This window comes from Anolis sagrei, chromosome 2 (assembly GCF_037176765.1).
Source record: "Anolis sagrei isolate rAnoSag1 chromosome 2, rAnoSag1.mat, whole genome shotgun sequence".
Lineage (NCBI taxonomy): Eukaryota > Metazoa > Chordata > Lepidosauria > Squamata > Dactyloidae > Anolis > Anolis sagrei.
The window spans coordinates 36,607,596-36,630,062 of record NC_090022.1 but is presented as its reverse complement, the minus strand read 5'-3'; the positions used below and the strand labels follow the sequence as shown (position 1 = coordinate 36,630,062).

The following is a 22,467-nucleotide window of genomic DNA, read 5'->3' as shown; positions in this document are numbered from 1 at the left end:
GGCCTTCTCGGTGGTGGCCCCCCGGCTGTGGAACACTCTCCCTGTAGACATCAGACAGGCGCCCTCCCTTATGTCATTCCGCAGGAGCCTAAAGACTTGGCTATTTGAGAAGGCGTTTAACTGAGTGCTAAAACAATTGGTAATGACGACTGGAACGGAATATGGACTACGAGATGGGTTTATGATTCTATGAAGAGACGGAGCAGATGATTTAGTGTAATTATTTGATTGTTATATTATTGATAGTTGTTGATATTTTGTTGTGCTATTGCTCTATTGTAAACTGTGTTTTTATATGTCGCCCTAGGGCTGAGAACGGCGGTCAACAAATGAAGTAAATAAATAAATAAATAAATAGCCCGAAAAAACCTACAACAACCCAGTGATTCCGGCCATGAAAGCCTTCGACAATACAGAGAGAAGGTTGGCCACAGCAACGCGTGGCGGGCACAGCTAGTGTACAAATAAATGTATAGTAACAATAATTCTTTTTTCTCTCTTCTTCTCTTCCTTCCTTTCGCCTGCCTTTATCTCTTTTCCTCCCTCCTTCCCTGAACTTCCAAAGCAAACTCTTCAGCCTGGCCTCGCGCCTCCTTCAGAAGCCAGCCCCGGGCAAGAAGGGGGCGTGGCTTCCGGCGCGGGGGCGTGGCCTCGGTGCCCTTAGGCCCCGCCCCCTCCGCTACCCTCGCGTGGCCCGATCAAGATGGCGGCTCCCATGGCGTGGCGGCGCGCTCCTTCCTTGCTGCTGTGTGGCCACAGACCGGTGAGTCCGGCCGGCCTCTTCCTTCTCTTCCTCCTCCTCCTCCTCGCGGCCTAGCAGCACATCTCCCTCGTTGCCCTCTGCAAAGAGACTTCTTCTGTAGAAAGACTGTAAAAGGCCGTTTGACACAGCTTGGACTGCCCCTGGCTCAGGGCTATGGGATCCTAGGAGCTGCTGCAGTTGTCAGTGAGGCAGAGAGAAGGCGATAGGCACACTTTGGGAAACTGAGACCCCCCCCCCCCAACACTGAAAGGGGGTGTCAAGCTGCTTTGATTTCTACACTGTGGACTCACTCCTAATCCTCTGCTGAGTCCTTGTCCCCCTAACCTGTCTCTACTCAGAAGTGACTGGGACTTGCAGTCACATTTAGCCATGCTTTTCCCTCCCTTCTCACAACTGTCATTGGTTTTTCTGGAGTGAAAAGAAGAAGGCACTCTGCACAAGCTCAGAAGCATTTCGTTGGTATTGAGCAAAGCCAGAAGGGAAGGGAGCAAAGTGCATCTACACCAGGCATGGACAAACTTTGGCCCTCCAGGTGTTTTGGACTGCAACTCCCACAATTCCTAACAGCCGGTAGGCTGTTAGGAATTGTGGGAGTTGTAGTCCAAAACACCTGGAGGGCCAAAGTTTGCCCATGCTTTTAGGATTAATTCATTTAGTTACCACTTTTAACTGCCAGGTCTCAGTCCTCTGAAATTATTAGTATTTTATTTATACCCTGGGTTGTTGTAGGTTTTTCGGGCTATATGGCCATGTTCTAGAAGTATTCTCTCCTGACGTTTAGCCTGCATCTATGACAAGCATCCTCAGAGGTTGCATGGGCATCTATGACAAGCATCCTCACAACCTCTGAGGATGCTTGCCATAGATGCAGGCGAAACGTCAGGAGAGAATGCTTCTGGAACATGGCCTTATAGCCTGAAAAAACTACAACAACCCAATGATTCCAGCCGTGAAAGCTTTCGACAAAGCCGGTAGACTGTTAGGAATTGTGGGAGTTGCAGTCCAAAACACCCGGAGGGCCAAAGTTCGCCCTTGCTTGATCAACACTGTGGGTTTCATCACGTTTAACTGCCAAGTTCACTGCTCTGGAATTATTATTGTTATATATTTATACCCTGCTTTATCTCCCCCAAAGGGGACTCAAAGCAGCTTAATATAAAAACATTAGCACTGCATTTAAATGGAGTCATGGGATTTGTAGTTTGGTGAGGTGCATCTACACCAGGCATGGGCAAACTTTGGTCCTCCAGGTGTTTTAGACTGCAACTCCCGCAATTCCTAACAGCCTATCGGCTGTTAGGAATTGTGGGAGTTGCAGTCCAAAACACCTGGAGGACCAAAGTTTGCCCGTGCCTGATCAAAACTCAGGGATTAATTCATTACTTTTAACTGCCAGGTGTCAGTGCTCTGGAATTATTATTTATATCCTGCTTTATTTCTCCCAAAGGGGACTCAAAGCAACTTAATATGAAAATATTAGTGCATCATTTAAATGGAGTAATGAGATTTGTAGTTTGGTGGGGCACTGGCACGCTTTGTCAGAGATGGCTAAAGACCTTGTAAAACTACAACTCCCGTGATTCCATAGCATCGAACCATGGCACTTCAACTGGTATCAAACTGTTAATTCTACAGTGTAGATTAGGCATGGACAAACTCCTGGCTCAATGCTATGGGAGTTTTGCAAGGTCTTTAGCCACCTCTGCCAAAGTGCTTGGTGCCCCACCAAACTACAAATCCCATCATCCTCCAGCACTCATCCAAGGCAGTTAAAGTGGTGCTAAATTGCATTCATTCTGCATCAGGCCTCGGCAAGCTTCAGCCCTCCAGGTGTTTTGGACTTCACCTCCCACAATTCCTAGCAGCCTCTGTGGAGTAGGCCTCTGTTCACCCGAGGACAGAGCAGATGTGGTTGGTACTTTGAACCTCTGCCTCCTTATTTACTTTGACTAAGGAGTTGTTATCGCTCTGTCATAGAAGCATAGCCAGTATACCTGCTCTGCTAACTTTCTGTGCCTTTTTAAAATGTAAGAACAGCATAAACAGACATATTCTTCTGGAATTTGTACTTTGTTTCCTATTTATTATTCTGATTAGGTCTAATAGCACTGAAGATAATGAGAGTATTATATACCAAGTTATAAAATCATAGAATCAAAGAGTTGGAAGAGACCTCATGGGCCATCCAGTCCAACCCCCTGCCAAGAAGCAGGAATATTGCATTCAAATCACCCCTGACAGATGGCCATCCAGCTTCTGTTTAAAAGCTTCCAAAGAAGGAGTCTCCACCACACTCCAGGGCAGAGATTTCCACTGCTGAATGGCTCTCACAGTCAGGAAGTTCTCCCTCATGTTCAGATGGAATCTCCTTTCGACTTCATCTATAGATCGAGGGCAGGTTTGGAGGCCAAAATTATGGATTTTGATATGACTCCTGGATAAATCGAGGGTCATTCTGCAAAAGGGGGAAACACCAGGGCTGCCTCAGGACCAGTTCCTTCTAGGGCCTTTCCACACAGCCCTATATCCCAGATTATCAAGTAAGAAAATCCCACATTATCTGAGTGTGGACTCAGATAACCCAGTTCAAAGCAGATATTGTGGGATTTTCTCTCTTGTTATTCTGGAATATAGGGCTGTGTGGAAGGGCCCTTGATTATCTGAGTCCACACTCAGATAATGTGGGTTTTTTGCCTTGATATTCTGGGATATAGGGCTGTGTGGAAGGGGTCCCTACACTGCCATATCCAGATTACACTGTGTAACACATATATTGTTCCTGGGTTATAAATGTAATTTCCTATTTGGTTTCATCATAAATACATGGAGAAATTTTATTAAACTGCAAAACTTTGTTCTTTTGGGATGTCCTGTAGCTCATTTTGCTTTTTTTACAGTGAATATCTCAGGGCCCTTCCGTACGGCCATATAACCCAGAATATCAAGGCAGAAAATCCCACAATATCTGCTTGGAACTGCCATGTATTCCAGTTCAAAGCAGATAATGTGGGATTTTATTTAGTTGTGTGGAAGGGGCCACAGAGAGTCTGAACTGATTCAGCATAGCTTGTGGCAGCTACAAAAATGAAGTTTCTGGAGTAATACAAATACTTTCAAAGTTAGTACTTACTTAGGCGATCCCTCATAGTCCGAGGATGATGGTCCTTCAAGTGTAGTGTCCTGGCAGTGGGTCTGTAGGTGTCTGTGACGCTAATAGTACACAATTAAACAGTACCACACAATTAAAGTTAGTACCACACAATTAAAGTTAGTATCACACAATTAAACAGGAAATTACACTTTGAAGCCAGGAACAGATTTTTTTGAAATTTTGTTACATAGTGTTATCTGGTTTGAACTGGAGTCTGTGGTAGAGTAGACTATATAATCCTGTTCAAAGCAGATAATCTGGATTCAGAAACTGGATTGTATGGCTGTATAGATACAGCCTGACTGCTATCATTTCCAAGACCAGGCATTTTAAAAGTTCTGAAGCAATGCCACAGCAGAGAAAGTAGGTTCTCCTGAGTGAGACTAAGACCAGACTTGGCAACAGTATGATAGCTGGGACCCTACGCTAGTTGAAGGGAACACATGCACGAGACAGCGGAGCGAGTGAGAGATGCAGCTGCGACAGGATAGCAGTGAAGTAATTTAACTCAGGAGGGACAGGATAAGGGTGAGATAATGTAACAGTATCCCCCTCCCCTTTTTTATCCTTCCTACATTGCAACGACTCCGCCTCAGCAGTGAAGTAATTTAACTCAGGAGGGACAGGATAAGGATGAGGTAATGTAACTGTATTTCCCCCTCCTTTTTATCCTTCCTTCCATTGCCATGACTCTGCCACAGCTGCGTCTCTCACTCGGTGCACTCACTCACACATGTGTTCTCCTAATTCAGATCCTCATTGTGCAAGCAGTGTAGCGTAGGGTCCCAGCTATCATACTATTGCCCCAGACTTTGGTCTTCCAGGTATTTTGGACTCCAGCTCCCACAATTCCTAACAGCTGATAAATTGGCTGAGATTTCTGGAAGTTGAAGTCCAAAACACCTGGAGTACCAAAGGTTGGGAACCACTGGGCTGAGTAAGCTCTTGCCTTTTCCCACTCCACGAAGAAGATGGTATCTTTTTTGATCAAACTCACACTGACCCATGAATAAGATAACCCAGTTATCTGAGGCTGAGTTTTTGACTAACATTTCTAGATTTATACATGAGTGTATAGGAGAACTTTCCAAATGGTGTGTCGCAACATGTTCATTTGTTGGCTGTATAGGTGTGTCATATGAACATAATGAAAAACCTCTGATTCTATGTGAAAAAAGAAATAAGTAATATATATTTTTAAAATGTAAATGAAAGGTGTTTATGAGATATGTTGGGTCCCCATACCTTTTGTTATTACAATTTCTGTTTGTGTCTTTATCTCTTACAAGGGGTTGTTTTAACTTCTGGTTTGCCATTTTGGGCTTCAAAATGATGCCTGTCTCAGAAGTGTGTCACCAACATGAAATGTTTGGAAAGTTCTGGTACATAGGGTAATGGACACTGACAATGAGTGTAACTTGTTCTATTGCTAATACTGGTAACTATGGGCCCATGTACACAGGCTTAATAACCTGAGGCAGGAATGAATGGGTTTTATGGTGTTCACATGAGGCACAGTTGATTCAGCCCCCATGATGGTAAGGACGCTTAACATAGTCCTGCCCCACATTACCTAAAGTCAGAAGATGCTCTGGAGCTTCCTTGCATTTTGGGGCAGTTTAAACAGTTGAGCCACTTCCATTTCAGAACTGGTCACTGTTGTTAACACAGGCACCCTACTTTCCCGGGGTTTGGGGTGATCCCTTCTTTCCCCCTCTCTCCTGTCCGAGCCTCACAGATGCTTTTTCAAGCATTAGGAAAGGTGCCAAGCAACAAAGGAGCACATTTGCGCACTGTCATTACTTCTGTGGCAGTGACAAGATGACAACTGATAAGTAAACTCTGTCATAAGTTTACGTTAGGTTTGCCATAAGTCTGAAACAAAGATTTATGGCAAATTTGAATGGATGCAGTGGATCCCTTTTCCCCTCACCCAAACACCTAAAGTGTCCTCCATAGGTGGCCCTGGATTGGTACCATTAGCTGCTGATTCCTGAAGAGATTTCAGGAAAGAAAGAAAACCAGTCATCACCAATGAGCACAAATGTGATGCAAGTTATAGAACATAGAGTTGAAAGAGACCGTAAGAGCCATCCAGTCCAACCTACTGCCATGCCGGTAAATACCATCAAAACACTCCCAAGAGATGGTCATCCAGCCTCTGCTTAAAATCCTCTAGAGAAGGAGACTCCACCACGCCCCAAGGCAACATATTCCACTGCTGAACAACTCTTACTGTCAGGAAGTTTGTATTAATGAGGTTTATGTATGTCTTCATTTAATCATTCTATAATTGATTCAATTGGCCTACTGTAATTGGGATTAGCAGTTGGATTTAGGACTATATAAACTCTGCTTGCTTGCCTGCCAACCTAAAGGGTATGTAATGGATTCTGTTTCCCTCTGCCTACTATTTCTGATGTGTTGGCTTCATATTTTCATCTTCGTTCTACTGTTGGAGTTTTTAATCCTATGACAGTCCTCCAGTACCAGGTACTCTTGTTTTATAGGAGTTAAAAGTGATATTTAGCGGTTGATTTATTTCTGTACATAACTGCTGACATATGGTAAAATAAAAACATTTAGCACGATGAAAGGATACTAAAAATCATGTGCCACCTGGAGCTGCACAAGTGTAGTTAATTGGTCTTGCCTGGCTTTCAGTTACAAGAATTTTCCTAACCGAGGTGTGTATTAAATGTTGAGAAAATATCTGTTCTTAACATTAAGGATTTTTCTCACTAGAAAGCAAGGAGCACCATGAGTGGGGTCTTGAGTATATAGTTGAATTTTGGAATCAAAGGTCTTCACTAATGAGAAGGTTAGTCCAGTTTTCTAACTGGAAACAGCTGCTTCTGAATGATTAAAGAGAATATTAGTGGAATATATAATGCGACAAACTTTTAGTATTGGCCTTCAGTTCAATTGCTATCCACAATCAGTGTGTGTGTATGTAGCTTGTGCCTGTGTGTGTATGTAGCTTCAAGCAAGCTGCTGACCCATGGCGACTCCATGAATTCCATAGAGATTTCCCACACAAATACCAACAAGGAATTACCGTGTTTAGCTTCCAAGATCAAGTGAGATCTGGTACATGCAGGGTATCTAGGCTTGGTGTCCAACCGTGGTTGGAATTAAGGGCACAGGACCCCATGATTGTAAAAAAAAAAAAACTTCAGAAAATGCTATTTTCTAACTCAAGAGAAGATTTCTCTAGAAATCTCTAGGCTTTCAAGCATGACTTTGTGGTTGACTTCCAGCAGAAGTTATCAGTGAGTCATATCAGAATAATAACTTATAATAACTTTATTCTTATATCTTGCCATCATTCCCCGAGGGGACTTGGAGCAATTTACATATGGGACAGAATGTCCACAAAACATACAAGCAAAAACAATTTATAAAACAAAACACATTAAAGTAAAAGCATCATGAAATACAACAACAAAGATTAAAACATGCTACAACATAGAAATATGAAAGTAATTGCAATGGAACTCCATCAGAAGGTGATCAGGATTACTAAAATGGGTTTATGTGTATAGATTATCGTAATGGCCTGACTATGATTGTGGAGAATGTGGTTTCATAGTTGTAATTGCAATGTTTTATATGTTTCATGCTCTTAATCTCATTTTTTTAATTGAAAGGTTTTTTTAATTGTATATTGGAGGTATATTGTTTTAAGGCATTGAATGATTGCCTATGCTGTAAGCTGCCTTGAGTCCCCCTCAGGGTCGAGAAAGGCAGAATATAAATACAGTAAATAAGTAAATACATACATAAAATGTGCATGTCCAAGCTAAGAAGGACTGGGCAGAGGCAAACACCATACTTTAGGTCCGGGGAAGTGGATGAAATGCAAAACAAGAGTATTGTGACTGTGGTGGAGGCGAGAGGACGGTCTTCTCGGCAGATCTTAGAGCTCGTGTCGGTTCATAGGTAGAGATGTGATCATGAAGATAGGCAGGGCCCGAACCATTTAGGGCAAAGGTCCTCAAACTAAGGCCCGGGGACCAGATACGGCCCTCCAAGGTCATTTACCCAGCCGTTGCTCTGGGTCAACCTAAGTCTGAAATAACTTGAAAGCACACAACAAAAACAATGCTATCTCATCAGCCAAAAGCAGACTCACACTTCCCAATGAAATGCAAATAAGTTTAGATTTGTTAAAATGATTCTCCATTTTAATTATTGTATTGTTTTAAAGTGTTTTTTTTTTTTTGCACTACAAATAAGATATGTGCAGTGTTCCTAGGAATTCATTCATTTTTTTTTCAAATTATAATCTGGCCCTCCAACATTTTGAGGGACTGTGACCTGGCCGTCTGTTTAAAAAGTTTGAGGATCCCTGGTTTAGGGCTTTGCAGGTCATAACTTGCACCTTGAATTGGGACCGAAAGCTTATTAGCAGCCAGTGGAGCTGCTTTAATAGGGGTATTGTGTACTCCCTATAATCAGGTCCACTTAGAAGCCTGGCTACCAACCTTTGGACCAATTAGAGTTTACAGGCCATACTTTGGCCGCAAACCCTGCCCTTGACTTTTTATGCATTTACCTCTTTATTTCTTCTGGATCTTCCAGATGATTTCATATTTTGTATCAGTGTGTTTTTAGTCTTATTTTGTTTCAACTTATAGGTTTCCCATTTGGAGACCATTAATTGATTAATTAAGTGACACTCCCATTAGCCTAAGCTGGCAAAGCTAATAGAGAAAATGGAAGATGCAGCTAAACAAAATTTATTTCCATGTTAAAATATGACTTAAACACAGACATACTGGAGGGTCACATATTCCTCAACTTTGTGCTCACCTGTGGCTTTGTAGCATCTGCCTCACTATGAGAATGGAGACTTGTTCCAGCTCGTCTTCTCCAATCTCATGCCATTCAAATATTTGATCACTCCTGACATTTTTAGATGGAAATGTTAGGATTTTTCATTTATACTTTTTGGATTTTATTCTACTGAAATGCTACTATTTCTCAAGATTGAGAAGAGACCATACTGGAATGACTTTTCACATGTTGCTGTTGCTCATGTTTGGCTCTCTGCCAAACCTCTCATGGCCTGCATGTAAATTCCATAGGTTGAAATAAATATACCTATTTTTATAGCCTCAATTGGGGATGTTTTGTGGACCAAGAAGCAAAAGACTGTAAAAAAAAACAAAACCTGTCAGTTGAAAGGCATTATGAAATTGTGGTTGTTCTGTGGTTGATGTTCCCTTGGGAAGGCCAATTACACACTGGTGAGTGGGATGATACATTTTAACAATCTACATTTTACGAACTTTAGAAAGAAATACTATTTCCCTTTTTTGGATTATGTCTTTTACCCAGCTATTTACAATTCTTTTCAAAACATCGACACTCAGCATTTGTTAAATACTGAATGAAATAAGAGGCACATTTCAATTTAATATATCAAAGTTACCACTCAGTTCTAGAAAGAAAATATATTTTCAATGCTACTCTCTTCCATTGTTGTTCTTTCCCACAAACTAAATTTTAAGTATCATCTGGTCACAAATTTTGGAACTTGTCTGTAGAAACTTTTTAAAAATACAAAAAGGGCCATATTTTTTTGAATTGATAAAACAGTTTTTTTGGCATTTCATTCTTTACGCTGTTGTTTTGATGATTTTAAGGAGCAGTGCACATTTTCTCCCTTCAATCTAGATAGGTTATGGATCACAGTGTAATTAGTTTTTTAAATTTAGAGATTTTAGAGATTTTAAATGATACTTTAAGGATTAAATATGTTAATAATGATGTGGATTACATTATGTCTTGTTCATTTATGTTGGTTTATAATTTATTGAGTAGTTCTTGACTTGTTTATTGATTTGCTTATATATTACTGTTGGCATTGAATTTTGCCATTGTGTATTTTGTTGTGAGATGAGCTGAGTCCCCTCGGGGAGATAGGGCACGCTATAAAGAAAGCGTCATTTCATTTCATAACATTATCAATTTATTTTGCTACTAGCCATCCCCTGCCACACGTTGCTGTGGCCCAGTCTGTTTATATGTGTTTTTTGTGTGTATATATATGTGTATTTGTGTATATATGTGGTTTTGTGCATGCGTTGTAATGTTTTTTATTTTTATTTTTTGCCTTTTCAATTCTCTTCTGCTATGTTTTCCAGTGTTTTTATGAGTGATGGTCACTTGTTGGCCTGATTGTGTATTGTGTTCAAATTTGGTGTAAATTCGTCCAGTGGTTTTTGAGTTATGTTAATCCCACAAACGAACATTGCATTTTTATTTATTTGACTTTAAATACTGGCAGGGTTGATTAAAAGGGTGTGCATTGGATTCCCATCCCAAAGAAAGCCCATTTCTATTTTTTCAACATTTTCCCCAACTATCTATTACTTTTGCAATAGTTTTATCAATATGATAGTGTTTGGTAGTTGACAGCCTCATGATGTACTTGTGTAGTTATCTAAGCTCAAACTTAAAGAAAGACAGAAAATTTTTAGGGTACAGGGACATATCTCATATTTCCATGCCATGATCTATCTTCCTATTAGAAATGTTATACTGTTGAACTATAAGGTTTTGCTATTTATTTTAGTAAAAAAAAGGGTTCATTCAATGTTGTTATTTTTTTAATCATTTTGATCAAATAGATAGGGGATCTTTGATCAAATAGATAGGGGATCAAATAGATAGGGGATCACATTATTTAAATGACTATATTTATATAGATTTATTTAAAATATTACCTCTCTGTAAAAGTGAAAATATGTATAGGTGTTTGTTCCACAAAGGCTCCTACATGGCTTGACAGAGCTTGACCGAACTTACTACACATGTTCTTTATTAACCAACTTAAAATACTAGCAGGGTTTTCATCTAAACAAAACACCACTTCTTTTGTTTGTTGCCTTATTTTTAAAACAATCTACATTGGTGGTCCATGAGCCTCGCCCTGCTGGGCGCCATAAGAGGGCAGTATTTTTTTTCATGTCAGGAGCGACTTGAGGGCACTGTGGGAGAAGTGACAAATGGGAAGAGGAGCAGAACATTTGTTTGCAGGGCCAGAGCATTATCTTGGTGATGTTCCAATGGAGACCTTCTTAAAGAGACAGGCAAAGGTGGAAGTGAGATGGAGATGGGAGAAAGAAGTCCTTAGGATGACAAAACATAGAGCATAATTCAGTTATTACCAGAACTTATATTTAGAACAGTGCATTTTTTATGCAGCACAGATTAACGTGATTTAATCTGTGCTGATACAATTTTATGATTGTTCTCAATAGAAAATGCATATCTGGGCAACAACAGGTACATATGCTGGTATGTATATAGATCAATCGACTACTACTTTAATTTACTGTAATTTTGGACTTGGACTCATGTTAGCCGCCCCGAGTCCCCTTTGAGGAGATGGTGGTGGGGTATAAATAAAGATGATGATGATGATGATGATGATGATGATGATGATTACTTGGACAGCTATCTGACTGTGATATTGCCATCAGTGTGATGGAAACAATGATAGCATACCAGAACCAAAATAACAAAAAATTAGGTAGATTTTTTTCATTCTCTCTTTCCCACCATTTAAGAATTAGACTGGGGTCCCATCAATTAACCAGCAAATATATCTCTTAATGGATAGATTGCAGTCACATTAATATATCTTTAACCTAAATATTATGGAGATAACTTTAGAATAATTGTTGCTTGAGTCTTACATAAATATGACTTTAAAAAACACAAAATTAGACACTGTTTTAGATGATTAGATATAAAAGTGTTGCCCCTTGAGCAATGCCCTTATCTGTTTCCACTATTAATTAATTAGAACAAAATTAATGTTCATGCTAAATCAACTGTAATATTAATATTGTTTTAAAATGAGATTACAACTGGTCTTTAATGAGTTTTAGAGCTGTACTTATTTGCAATTAGAAGTTCATCTACAGGTTTTATTTTCTGGGGTCAACCCTCCCCCCTCTCCCATTAGAACCTAAAAAGCTGTAATGCTGAGATAGCTTTATTTCATTTAAAACTGCGGTTAATGCTTTTAATGAAAAGCAGATGATCTCTGTGTAATATACCGGTAGATTAATTTAATAATATAATGAGGATCTCTTTGGGCTCTTGGCAAATAATTTATGGATGCTTTTAGGATTAGTAGTGCCTGTCTTCAGTAATAATTTGGACTGCCCAGTGGATTAAGTGGCTGGGAAAATGAAAGTTGGATTGGGAGCCTTTGAGTGTTGAGGTGGTGATGAACTTCTGTCCCACCATCTCTCACAGTGACCAAGCTGGGGACGATTGTTGGGGACTAAAATCCAACAGCATCTGGAGGTTCCCAAACATTGAGAAATGGAATTAGGCAGGCTGGAAAATAAATATGAACTGATGTCACAGGAACGGTCTGTTTTATGTTTTTCGAAAGGAAAATATAAGGTAGGGGAGAAATGTAGAAGAGGTTGTTCTTCATATTAATAGTAAGGTGGAGAAGGAAATGTGAGACCTTCATAATGGACATACATGTTCTCCTTTGCATGATGAGATTTGTCTAATTCTTTATGGACCCCTCATCTCACTGCTAAGAGGATCTTTGAATATGTAGTATAGGTGCTTTGTTTTTGTAATTTCAAAATAAGTCCTTTAAGGGGAAATCACCAAACCATAGCCATCGTTTGAAATCCCCCATGGTCCAAACGTTATTGGTGCACTTAGAAACTGACACTGATCCCAACTGCATTTATAGGAAGAAAATTGTGTTTCTTTCAGATGAACTTCCTTCCAACTATGCGTAGGATTATAGCATGAATAATTTATTCAAGGTAGGCTTCATTTTAGTAGAACGTAGTATTCTTCCCACATTAGAATTCAGTTTACGCTAACCTTATGTTTATTTTTTTCCTTCTAATGCAACACTTGGTTTGGAAAAGAGAATGTCCTCTTCATTATTAATGGGGAAGAGATTAAATCTAGTTGTTAACAACAACAACAACAACAATAACAATACTTACCCACCCTTTGTGTTTTGAAGTGGGGAACAAGAACAAATAACATAATGCATAACATCAGTTAAAAGAGCATAAAATGCCAATGCATATTGAAATCTGTAAAGACATTTTTTGAAAAGGCAGAATTTGAAAATAATCCAGATAGGCCTTCCCAGAAGAGACTGGCTTTTCCTGCTGCATCTTGAGCGTGGTCATCTCTTTTGGCATGTCATTCCATAGTTAGGGGGGCATCCAAAGAAACAGTCTGATTTTGGCTGAGAGAAGCAGATTTTTTCCCCTGAGGATCTGGACATATTATTTATTTGCTGCATTTATATACTGCTTTTCTCACCCCTGAGGGGACACAAAATGGTGTACAACAAGTTACGGCAAGATTAAATGCCAACATATATACGAAACCAAAGCATAATAACTAAAATGATAACATATAACTATAAATTAAACCTTAAAATCATATTAAATATGAACATAAACAGACATTTCAAATTAAAATATAGAATTAAAAACATCTTAAAATAGCATCAAAATCACAAAATCCAGAGTCGTAATCTGAAACCATTCCTAATGTCAATTGCACTTATGTCCTATTCTTGTATTGCATTACTTTACTGCCTGAAGGCTTGGTCCCATAGCCATGTCTTTACATTTTTTCTGAAGGTCAAGTGGGAGGGTGCTGATCTAATTTAACCGAGGAGGGAGTTCCAGAGTCGAGGAACTACCAGTTGTGCCTGCAAAGGAGGCTGGATTGAGAGAAGGGCCTCTCCAGAATATCTTAATCTCCAAGATGGTTCATAGGGAGAGATACGAGATGGTTCATAGGGGGAGATGTTATAATCCATATGGGGTAGATTATAAGCGAGAAGGCCATTTTGTAGGTAACTTGGACCCAAACCATGTTGGGCTTCTGGCCCTATGGAATCTCTGGGCAGAGAAATAGTGGCAACTGGGGTGACTATCCTGTTGAGGTGACATTGTTGCTTTCCCCTCCTTGGTTTATCCACATGTTGTATCAAAATCGATAATTTTGCCCCCCCCCCCCAAACCTGCTCTTGATTTAATCATGAGATTGACTCACACATGAGTATACAGTATATTCTGATGCCATGGAAGTGAATCCAGTAGATTTGAACACTTATCCCAAACACATATAGACTTGTAGTCTTCCTTGAAATGTCAATTCTTGTATTTAGGATGTATGGTATTAGAAGTTTTGTTCTTTTTTGCTTAAACTGCTTTTACTTTGTTCCTACTTAAATACTCTTTACTTGAATGACAATCCGCTGTTAATAGAGAGTAAAACCCCTCCCAAAAGATAGCAAAACTTGCAACTAAGGAAGTGTATTGATAGTAAATATGTTTTGGATGTTTTCGAATAAAGGTTAAGAATGAGCTCAGTAAATCAGAAATTTCATTTATGAGCTGTAGAATAATTATGTTCTGGAAGCATATATTATTTCTTACGGAGCTGTGCTTGGCACTGTATATTTCTGAAACGGTACTTATTAAACAATCCTGCTGTGTTGCTAATTGGGATAAAAATAATGTTTAATTGCTGTGAATTGGAAAATAAAACACTATTTGCATTTAAAGCTGCAAAGTAAACAGAACTCCCTTTTTCTGAAGTAATATGGAAGTCAGACTGTACATATAGATAGATGGCTTTTAATGCTTAGAATGTGAATATATCATCTTTTCAAACAGTTGACAGGGCAGGCCTATCTGCCAATTTGGAATATTCTGATGTCGAACCTCCAATATATCTTATACGGCCAGGGCAGAAGAAAAGAGATATTTTTAAAGTCATCATTATTGGGGGGTTTTTTGGTGGGAGGGGGTTTACATATTCATTTGCTGAAATACATGTTTATGCTTCTAATCTGTTTACATTTTTTATGAATTTTCTTTGTTATTTTCTTTTTAGATATTGAATATTTTAAATACATTTAAATACTCAAAATCTCAGCATTTTCAATACAAGAGTACTCGTAGCATGTTAACTATCTCAGTCATAACGAAATAACCTTTACTCATTTTTTAAAATCCTGGCCAGTATATCTATCTATCTATCTATCTATCTATCTATCTATCTATCTGTCTGTTTCTGTAACCTTGCAGTATAAATTTCCCTCTGAGTAAGCAATTAGTTCTTATTTAAAAATAAGTTAAACATGGCATAATCAAGCAAAGTAAAGCACTTTCAATTCTTGATTTTAGAACTCCAAATCTTGATTTTAGCACTATTGAATTCTGTCTCCCTTGCAAGCATTAATGCTTTTCCAGGAAACAGAGTCCTACAGTTCCTAACTTGGTACAGGGCTTTGTCCTTCATTTCAAATACCACATTTGTTAAAATTACTCTACATGTAAAACGCAACATGTAACCTTTCATGTTTTGTTTATGGCTACTGTTAGACAAATATGGATAACTCTGTTATTAATGGAAAACGCAAACTGATTTATCATTCCATAGAAGTACTAGAACAAATATTGCCATATCTGATGTTTCTCATAATTAAATGTCTCAGACATTACTTTTTAACATTCATCTTAATTTTAAAACATTAATTTCTACTTTCCCTGAGAAATATTGTTGCACTTTTGACTGTATTTCACCACACAATAGTTGGACTTTTCACTTCCCCTCTTTTTTAAAAAACAGGGCTCAACTATTATGTAATGGAGACTATTATGCAGTGATTTTTTTCCAGCTAAGGGGCTTCACTTGATTGCCAGCTGAGAGAATCCCCATAGCTCCAAAGGGGCAGTGGTATGGGCGAGTTAATAAAGGGTAAAACTATTATGCAGAGAATAGCAAAAGTACCAATTTTCCCACCCCCATTAATTGCAACTTATATGCAATGGCGACTATTATGCAATGAAATACAATATTGTTATTGTTTAATATTTCACTTCAGACATGATAGCATGCCCAGGAATGGATGGTGTTTGAGGACCAGCATAGTATGACAGTTTGAATGTTTCAACTAAGAATCTGGAGCCCAGGGTTCAAATCTCTGCTTGACCATGAAAACCCATTGAGTGACCATGGGCAAATTATATTTTTCAATCTTAGAGGAATGCAATGGCAACTATGAACAAATTTTGCTAAGAAAACTCTGTGATTGGTTCATCTTGGGATCACTATAATTTGGAGACTTTTCTGGGACACCGAGGGACACAAACAGTTCCCCTCTCAGGTTCCTGTTCTGTTGTATTAGAGAGCTAAAGGTTTTTTTTTTTGCAGAGTCTGAGGTCTTGTTGTTCATTCGTTCAATGACCTCTTCGTGACCTCATGGACCAGCCCATGCCAGAGCTCCCTGTCGGCTGTCACCACTCCCAGCTCCCTCAAGGTCATTCCAGTCACTTCAAAGGTGCCATCCATCCATCTTGCCCTTGGTCGGCCCCTCTTCCTTTTTCCTTCTACTTTCCCCAGCATAATTGTCTTCTCTAGGCTTTCCTGTCTCCTCATGATGTGGCCAAAGTACTTCAACTTTGTCTCTAGTATCCTTCCCTCCAGTGAGCAGTCGGGCTTTATTTCCTGGAGGATGGACTGGTTGGATCTTCTCGCAGTCCAAGGCACTCTCAGAACTTTCCTCCAACATCACAGCTCGAAAGCATCTATCTTCCTTCGCTCAGCCTTTCCTAAGGTCCAGCTCTCACATCCATAGGTTACTACAGGGAATACCATGGCTTTGACTAGGCGGATCTTTGTTGCCAGTCTGATGTCTCTACTCTTTATTATTTTATCGAGATTGGACATTGCTCTCCTCCCAAGAAGTAAGCGTCTTCTGATTTCCTGGCCACAGTCTGCATCTGCAGTAATCTTTGCACCTAGAAATAGAAAGTCTGTCACGGCCTCCACAATTTCTCCCTCTATTTTCCAGTTGTCAATCACTCTTGTTGCCATAATCTTGGTTTTTTTGACATTTAGCTGCAACCCAGCTTTTGCGCTTTCTTCTGTCACCTTGATTAGAAGGCTCCTCAGCTCCTCCTCGCTTTCGGCCATCAGAGTGGTGTCATCTGCATATCTGAGGTTGTTAATGTTTCTTCCAGCAATTTTCACCCCAGCTTTGCATTCATCAAGCCCCGCACATCGCATGATGTGTTCTGCATACAAGTTTAAAAGGTTGGGTGAGAGTATGCAGCCTTGCCGTACGCCTTTCCTAATCTTGAACCAGTCTGTTGTTCCGTGGTCAGTTCTTACTGTTGCTACTTAGTCTGAGGTCTCTTTGATATTAAATCGTTGTTATAGTGTTATGCTTCCTTTCACTTTAATTGCCTCCTTGGCCTCCAATGAAATCCTGGGATTTGTAGCTTGGGGAGGGATTAGAGCTCTGGATGAGAATTCCAGATTCCATGCATTGCAAATCCTATTATTCCATAGGATGGGACCATTGCAAATAGTAGAAACGCTATAACTGTGTAATATCAAAGGGCTCCTGGAGATTTCAAAAACATTGCTTCCTGACTGTGAGAGCCGTTCAGCAGTGGAACTCTCTGCCCCAGAGTGTGGTGGAGGTTCCTTCTTTGGAAGCTTTTAAACAGAGGCTGGGTGGCCATCTGTCAGGGGTTCTTTGAATGCAATATTCCTGCTTCTTGGCAGGGGGTTGGACTGGATGGCCCATGAGGACTCTTCCAACTCAATGATTCTATGATTCTATGATTAGTCTGGGGAATCAGTATGCAAGGGATCCTGTAGACCAGTGATTCTTAATCTGTGGGTCCCCAAATGTTTTGGCCTTCAACTCCCAGAAATCCTAACAACTAGTAAACTGGGTTGGGTTTCTGGGAGTTGTAGGCCAAAACACCTGGTGACCCACAGGTTGAGAACCACTGCTGTAGAGTAACTGAGAGAAAAAAGTTGTAATATAAGGAAGTCACCTGAAGAAGTAGATTAAGGGTGCATGTACAATGTAGAATTAATGCAGTTTGACACCACTTTAACTGCCATGGCTAAGTGCAATGGTATCATAAGTATGGTAGCTTTACAAGGTCTTTAGCTGTCTCTACCAACCACTGCTAGTAGGATTACCTTGCATTGAGCCATGGCGGTTAAAGTGGTGTTAAACTGCATTAACTCTACAGTGTAGATCTAATCAAGTCTACAAAAACTTTTTCTACAACTCTTTTTAATTCAGGTTCTTCAAGATCCCTTTGCATCTTGTCTCCTGGAGAGTCTTTTTGTTATTATATTTCCTTCCTTGGTTGAACCTTGTTAACCTTTCAGCTCTTGATTACCTTTGAAAATGATAACATTTGGTTTTATACCCGAGGCTATTACAGGTAAGGATCAATCTCTCAACCCTCAAAGGCAAAGATCTCTATCATACTGTCCCTGAATGCTAAAGCAATGCTTGTCAGCCTGCTGATGTGGATGTTTACCAAATATTTTTTCCCAATGTGCCAAAGATTAGCACCATATTTGTGCGAATTTGCTACAGCTGTTTTTCATTTCATTGAAATTGACTGATAGCCAATAAAGGCCAGGGTTGCACCTACACCATAGAATTAATGCAGTTTGATACCCCTTTTATTGCTATGGCTTAATGCTATAGAATCCTTGGATTTGTAGTTTGGTGAGAGCACTCTTTGGCAGAGAAGGCTAAGGACCTTGTGAAACTACAGTTTCTATGATTCCATAACATTGAGCCATAGCAGTTAAATGGGGTCAAGCAGCATTAATTCTATGATGTGGATGCACTCCAGCACTGGTCCAGCAACCATTGCTCTTGAGTGCAGATGATCATAGCATTGGATAGTGAATCATGTTGAGATGAATGGGAATATATAATGCCTTGTAGTTGCTGAAGACAGTGAAATCCCATTATTTATTTATCTACTGGGACTTCAAAATGAGTTTTCTTCTCTTTAAATGCTGCAAGACAGTTTATTTTCTGGAATTCAGTCCCGTTGTTCTCTGCCTGTTTCAGTTTAGCAAAAGGATGCTAATGCTTTGGCAAAATCGTAAGCACTTTGCAAAAGTTGCCGGGTAGTGAGAGCATGAAGGAAATAACAGTGAATGTTTTAAAATGCATTTCCTTTGTTCCGCCAGTGCTTTAAAGCTCTTTTTTTTTTAAAAGGGCCTATGAAATATTAAAAGTGTTGATAAAACATTTCAATTAAGTCAGTTTCTAATTACTGCATTCAAGTGAAAAGTCTCTCTCAAAGGCAACATTCTTCACTTAACTGTATCACACAATTCAAAACTGTCTAGGTTGTTAATCTTAATTTCCCGTATCCCACATTCTGTAGTTCCTTGCGAACTAGAAACAATTCTGGGTATTTGTGCCATATCTGCAAAAAGAGATACCGGACTTGTGATGCCAAGAAAGCAGAGTTTATTAACTCCTATGTGTAGGAGAATAGCAGTTTTTGCTTACACAAAAGGCCATAGTATTAAAGCAGTGTTTAAATTAAATGTGTGATTTGTTGGGCTTTTTCTTTTTTGTTTTCTTTTTTAAAAAACTGAGGCATAAAAGAAACTTTGCAAAAAAAAATAGTACGCAAAGACATTTAGGGACAGCCTCATCCCATTGTGTGCTGTTGCAGTTTCATTTCTTCTATCTATGGCCTTGCTTAGACAGTTTCTAATATGTCTTGACAAGAGGTTGAATTGGGGAGGTAAGCTAATTAAGATCTTGTTAACCTTTTTGAATGATAACATGTTGGCGTGCCTGATGCTTTCAAGAACAATCTCCATTAAAAGAGAAGTTCTTTATAAGATAGGACTGCTGACAAATCATTTTTGGAGGGGAAGGCATTCATCATCAGTTTTTCCTTTCATTATTAGTGTGGTGCTTTTTTACTGAATCTGAAATGATCCCCAAAGAAAGGGATCCAAATGCTGACATGACACATGTGATGTTTGCCTTTCTATCCTCTTTAAGTAAGTTTATCGTGGTTTTGTGTACCCAGAATAGAAGCATGGTGACAATTCAGAAAAAGGCAGCTGGAATGGCCAGGGGTCTTTCACTAGGAAGAAAATAATGAAGCAACTTGGTGCACTTGGATGTGGGGGAAAATACAGTAATTGAATAATTGAATGGTCTTTGCCATTTCAAAGTAATTCCTTATAGATGAATTTTCATAATTGCCCAGTAATGGAAGTGAGATAACAGTAGGTCAGCCACTTTAGCAGGGGTTAGGGGCACACGACCCCCACTGAAAAAGCAGAAGCTAAAATTATGCTAGCCCCCCTCCCCCAACACACACACACACACACACATTCCTTTCTGGGTAATCCAGAGCTGGTCTGTGATCGACTTCTGCCAGAATTTCTACTTGAAGTTGTCTCTTTGTCTATATTTCTCCCTATATTAAACCCATTTCTCCCTACAGTAAACCCATTTCGGTTTAATAAAGGTTGCTTTAAAAAAGTTTATATAAATGCAGGCATTTTAGTCAAAATCATCAGCCCTAAAAAACTGGGTTGACTTATCCACTAGTCAATGTGAGTACTGTACCTGTGGATAAGTCAACCCCTTTCTCTGTGTAGTGTGATGAAAAGCAAGAGCTTAGTCCATCCCAGGACCCTCTCTAATCTTTCTTTCATGGTGCCACTTCTGGCTTTTTGTAATGTCCAGAGAGGAAATAAGGCCCCCAGGGCAGAATCAATGTTTTCCTCTCTCCACAGAATGATCCCCAACTGATCCACAGGTCATATCAAAATCTGTAATTATGGCTGCAAAATGTGCCCTTGGCTTATATATGGGATCAACTTGTACATGAGTATATATGGTAAAGGACATTTCTTTAAATCCAGCAGATTATATCACAGTAGAGAGAACTTTGAGATCATCTGGCAGAAGAGTATTTTTGCTGGTAGAAAAGGCTTCTATGTCAAGTGAACACTCTGCAGATAGAATAGTGGTTCTAGATGAGTAAAATTGGCTATCTTTTACATTATGTCCTTCATTATTATTCATTGGAACCAAAGTAGACAAGGCTGTATGTAGGCTCAGTAATCTTTTGACACTGGGCTTTTACTGCGCCAGTTCATAGTATAGAACAGTGCTTCTCAACCTGTGGGTCTCCAGATGTTTTGGCCTTCAACTCCCAGAAATCCTAACAGCTGGTAAACTGGCTGGGATTTCTGGGAGTTGTAGGCCAAAACACCTGGGACCCATGGCTTGAGAGCCACTGAGTTAGAACATCTTTACAGTGCATTCCTGCTTTGGAGAGCCCTCTCAGATGAACTTTTAAGAGCTGTGCTCTAGCATTGCCCCTTGATTGGAAGGTGAACATTTTGAATATAGGTCTCCATCGACCAGTTTTTCCTAAGCCTCTTCGCTATACAGAAAAACAGGGGAATAGAGCAATGGAAAATCCTTTCAGCAATTGGTGTCTTTCAAAGTATTTACCAATTGGTTCGGTCTCTGTCTGTCTGTCTATCATCTATCTATCTATCTATCTATCTATCTATCTATCTATCTTTGGCTGAAATGTGTACATGTGTAAATGTACCCACAAATCTCCCATCAACTGGGGATGTTTCCTGCCTCAGTGCCAGGATCGTAATAGCTAGCACTTATTTTTATCTTGACATCTGACTGAGTTTTTATCTTGGCATCTGTGGGCCTGGAGGATTGGTTGCTCAGTGCATCTACACCCCCATTTTTCTCCTATGGTTCGCGAGGATTGTGTCGTTTTCTCTTCTTTGACTCTCTCGCTTTTTAGCCACTGCAGCCTTGCTATCTTTTAACAATTATAACAACTGGTTCAGATCATCCCTCTGAACTAGTATTCAAAGTAAAGATTTTATTGACCAGTCATACATAACATGCACTGCATTGTGTGATTCGGAGTAGTCTTTGCCCTAGTTTACATAGGTGTTTAAGTAAATAGTCATAAAAGAGTTTATAGGGCTCTTTCCTGTGCTATTCCTTCCAAAGGGACCCAAATGTTGTTTTCCTTCTTTAAGGTAAAATATTAAGTTGTATTTTCTTTCAGCTCAATGAAGGAGACCAACGCCCTGTGTTTGCAAGCTGTAATGTACTGGCAAACTCCACCATAGAAATAGAAGGTTTTAGCAAAGCAGACATGAGGCTGGAGAGAGGCATGGAGATCTGTGAAATGGTGGAAAGCGTGGAGTCACACAACCACTATGCTTACATTCCTGCCACTTCATAGATCCTCAGTCTCTCTCCAGACTCGCATCTTTTTCCTTTGCTTCTTGTATTGTATATGAGATGCAAGGTTATAGAGAAACTGTGGATCTGTGAAATGGTAGGAATCCACACCTCTCTAGGCTGCCTTTCTTTCCAACTCCAGTCATAGAATGCGACTGTACTATTTCTATTCCAAAAAACAAAACAAAGCAACACCCCCAAATATGAAACACTTGTAGTTTCCAAATATTTCCAATAACAGAGAGTCAACCTTTATATATTTAAGAGGAATAGTAGAATATCTACAGTGTACCTTTGGTATCCACTGAGGTTTAGTTGCAGGACCCCCACCCCTCACTATGCCAAAATCTTTAGGTGCTGACGTTCCATTATATACAATGGCATGGTAAAATCAAGATTTGTTTTGGTTTTCTTTTTTAAAATTCA

The 22,467-nt window shown here is 39.6% G+C and overlaps 1 protein-coding gene across 1 annotated transcript in view; it reads left to right on the top strand.

The window, feature by feature from the left end:
• Positions 1-660: 660 nt before the first annotated feature.
• SUCLG2 (succinate-CoA ligase GDP-forming subunit beta) overlaps positions 661-22,467 on the top strand; it is a 237,892-nt gene continuing 216,085 nt past the window's right edge. The window contains exon 1 of the mRNA XM_060766395.2: positions 661-763. Within this exon, the coding sequence (XP_060622378.1) occupies positions 704-763 (60 nt within the window). The 5' untranslated portion in view covers positions 661-703. The remainder of the gene's footprint in view (positions 764-22,467) is intronic.